The sequence below is a fragment of the Epinephelus moara genome, chromosome 8 (assembly GCF_006386435.1).
Source record: "Epinephelus moara isolate mb chromosome 8, YSFRI_EMoa_1.0, whole genome shotgun sequence".
NCBI lineage: Eukaryota > Metazoa > Chordata > Actinopteri > Perciformes > Serranidae > Epinephelus > Epinephelus moara.
In genome coordinates this window covers 2,392,319-2,396,290 of record NC_065513.1, presented here as the reverse complement: position 1 = coordinate 2,396,290, position 3,972 = coordinate 2,392,319, and the positions used below count along the sequence as shown (strand labels likewise).

The window sequence follows — 3,972 nt, the reverse complement described above, 5'->3', positions numbered from 1 at the left end:
GCACTGAATACCCCGTGAACTACAGAACTCCCATGTTGCTTTGCAAGCTGATTGAGACTGGCCAATAGAGATTGTCTTACAGCTTTCAGTTTAGGCCCCGCCCACCAGGTTAAACTTTTTACTTACAAAACTTTATGACTTGCAAACGAAAAAAAAAAAAAAAGACTCGCAAACAAAACTTTAGGATTTGCAAACAAAACTTTTGGATTTTCATTTTTTTTAATCAATAATTTTTTACTTGCAATAAAATATTTTTTGATTGCAATATTGATACTTTTGCTCTCAAATCTTGTTTTTTTTTTATTGCAAAACCTACTCTGTTTGACTGAATAATAAAGAAACAAATGTAGCTCCATACAAAATGGGTAAAGCAGTTCAAGCTGAAAACAGTGAAATAATGAAATGGCCAGCCCAGAGTCCTGATCTAAACCCAATAGAAAACCTCTAGAAAATCCTTGGCAACAAAGTTATGGCTAAGAAACCTACTACAGTCACCGAACTGTGGAGGAGACTGGAAGAAGAGAGGACCAAAATCACATCAGAGCAGTGTGAGAGACTAGTGATGTCCTGTGGCCGCAGATGTGCTGAAGTCATTCAAACCAAGGGCCTGTACACTTCCTACTAATTGACTGTTGGAACCTTCAGGAATTTTAGTTGTAATCTTTCTCCATGCTACAGTCATAGCTGTTCTCTAATTTTGATCAGTGTTTTCCACAAAATAAAGTTGTTGTTTTTTTTGTTGAAGTGCCCTGGTTAGTAGCATGGTATAGCCACAACAAAAATTCCTTTTGAGCAATGAAGATTACATTATTTCTGAAAAATCAAGTGTTCATAAATTGTTCTCTAATTTTGATCACCACTGTATATATATATATATGCATGCAGCTCTTTATGCTATCTGGTACAGCTGATGGCTGCCTAGCACACTTCTGTTGCTTGGCAACAGTGTAGTTTCACTGGGGTCTCGAGCACCCCCTGCTGGTCTCTAGCAGTCCTCCTCCACATAAAAACATACTGTATATTTTATAAACTAATTAATAACCACTGATAAACAAAAACATAATAATGAAAAGACAGACATCAAATTCAACATACAGTATTTAAGAACAATTTTACATACAAGTGCCCAGATTATCTGTCAAAGGTTTCTGAAATATCTAATGAGACTAAAAGCGATTAGAGCTAAACAATTAGAAAAATTATAAACCATTACAGACAAAACTGATCCGACACACCAAGAACAGTGATAAAGGCCACATTTTCCATGTCATTTATTTTCTGCACTTAATTTGAGGTTAGCAAAACTGTGTAAAAGTTCTATTCTTAAAGCAGCAAGCTAATTAAAATAAGAGAGTTACTGCTGATTGAACAAACTCATCTGCTACAGTGCCATGTATAAATCTGGGATTAAATTACATCACCAACAGATGTCACAAAATTAGTGAAAAGTACTGATTCCTCTGTGAATTTCAGTCCTGTATTTCAAACCAAATCAGAGCCTGGAGCTGTAGCTGTGGCAGCAGCTGGGAGTCAGCAGGACAGCACAGAGATGAAGAGACTTCTCCGTCCAGTCCAGTTCATCAGCACAGGCCTCTCTCGTCATATAGACTGCTCTGACTCCTCCAGGCAGAGACAGCTGGTGAAGCACCTTGCACCTGTTTTTAGTGTTAAAATGAAGACGCTGACTCTTATTATTCTGGTTCCACCTCAGTTTAGCCAGTCCAGATCATCCTCATCATCATCACCGAAAAGAGGGGCGGGGGGGGGGCGCCCCTTCAAGCTCTGGACACAAGGAGACAGATGATAACATAAATGCTGTGGATCAGTGTTGTATTGACGGTGATAAAGAGCGGAATGTCATCCGTTTTAAGCAGTGATGTAGTGATAAAACATCACTGACTGACAACACTGAACCAAAACAGAAAAGGGGTCATGGAGGGGATCTACAGATCCTTCCTCACCATCTCATCCTCCTCTTCCTCCTCACTGGGTGCTGTGGGGGGTTTGACAGGAGTTGTGATCTGGAAAAATGGCTCCTCTCCATTTACCTCACCCATTGCCCCAGCCAGACTGAAAGAATAGCAGAGAAAGAGTGGGGGGAGGGAGCAGATATACAAAAAGACAGCAAATAAGAAAATTTAAAAAAAGTAACGTGGATGAAGCAAGCACGAAACATCTCAGACAGGCAGTTAGTCTGCAAGAATACATGCATACATATGTTACAACTGTAGTCAAGTTAAATGAAATCTGCTCAATGGCCTTCAAGACTACATCTGAAATGTGACCAAGTCTACAAATAAAAATGACTTCTTATTGATGCCTAGAGACACAAACACCTAAATACAAACAGCTTACAGGTTATGTTATTTATTCCAAAGCACACCAAAAGTTTTTATCATTTATTCTCTTCATTCCCACCAGCTGTTGGTTTCAGCTCCTCTCAGTACAGTTTGCAAAGTTTTCAAATTTCAATTCTTCAATACTGCTGTTGCAAGCAAACCACTTTGAAAAATTTTCAACCATTTTTAAAACGTTAAAAATAGCAATATGAATATAATATGCATCTCATAAATGAATGATTTGGGCATAACCTCTAAACAGATTAATTTAGCATCACGATACTTACGTCACAATGCAATATTATTGTGATTTTTAAAGTGCTGCAATATGCTGAGTATTGCGATATTTTTTTTTTGATAGACTCTTATTTATCTTTTTTTAAATGTAAATTATGTCCCCGAAGGAAAACTTTGTCAACATCTGTTTTATCTAATAAGATAAAGTTTTCAGTCTGTCATCTTCAATCATTTTTTTGTAGCAAAACGTATGTAGTGGACTGAAAAAACAACTGGGTTTTATTATTCAAGTAGGCTATCTAGAGTTGAATTTGTATTTATAATATTAATACTTTACACAATAAAAAAAATATATACTTGACACTGTTTAACGCTAATACATTGCCACACAAAAATATTACGATTCTTTGCTGTGTAAACGACCACTAAGATGCATTGTGATCCAACCACTCAAGCCACTTACTGAGGCGGTCTGGGGGGAACTGCCCATTGGTTCGACAGCCCATTGGTTTGACAGCCCATTGGTTCAACCATATTAAACTCATTGTTCCGAAGTCCGTTCCGAAATCATCATGATGCCCTGTGGTTAAGGTCTGGTTAGGTTTAGGCACAAAAACCACTTGGTTAGGGTCAGGAAAAGATCATGGTGTGGGTTAAAATGAAAAAGAAAGTGACAAACACATAAGCCGTGAGCCTGCTCCGCCTCAAGCTGGTCGCGGCGCACCATACGCCCGCTGCGAGCCGTTCAGCACCGCTGACAGTCGGACTAATGGGATGTCGAACCAATGGGCTGTCGAACCAATGACATGGACCCAGTCTGGGATGCATTTGACCATGTATCTTTTGTAATGCAACCGCTCATGTGTCTCGATGCTTCCCCGCCAAGGACGACACCATCAGTGCTGGCCATGGTGGTTGTGTTGGTGGCAAGAGGCTACTGCACTATAACTTGCCCATTTTATGATGAGCTGGACAACGTGTTGTGTCGCAGGGTTCCTACACATTTGGAATTTCAAAATTCCATACCCTAATTTCCAGACTTCTCAGCGTTTTTTTTTTTTTTTTGCAGTGGCAATCTTTGTTAATCGTTCTCCGTCTATAATTTTGCACCCTACTTGAGCCATGCCCACCTCTATTTATTTTTCACCCCTCTCTCCAGTTCTGCTGTATTAACACTGGGTTTAATACAGTGGTGTGAATAAGTGTTTGCCCCCTTCCTGATTTCTTACTTTTTTGCATGTTTTCCACACTTAAATGTTTCAGATCATCAAACAAATTTAAACATTAGTCAAAGATAACACAAGTAAACACAAAATGCAGTTTTTAAATAAAGGGTTTTTTTAATGAGGAAGAAAAAAATCCAAAGCTACATGGCCCTGTGTGAAAAAGTGTTTGC

The 3,972-nt window shown here is 38.8% G+C and overlaps 1 protein-coding gene across 5 annotated transcripts in view; it reads right to left on the bottom strand.

Annotated features, from left to right (window-relative positions):
- Positions 1-289: 289 nt before the first annotated feature.
- Positions 290-3,972, bottom strand: part of fkbp15b (FKBP prolyl isomerase family member 15b) — a 64,916-nt gene continuing 61,233 nt past the window's right edge. For all 5 annotated transcript variants that reach the window (XM_050050307.1, XM_050050310.1, XM_050050309.1 and 2 more), the window contains 2 exons: positions 1,962-2,070; positions 290-1,782 (listed from right to left, as the gene is read on the bottom strand). In XM_050050307.1, the coding sequence (XP_049906264.1) occupies positions 1,708-1,782; positions 1,962-2,070 (184 nt within the window). In that variant the 3' untranslated portion in view covers positions 290-1,707. The remainder of the gene's footprint in view (positions 1,783-1,961; positions 2,071-3,972) is intronic.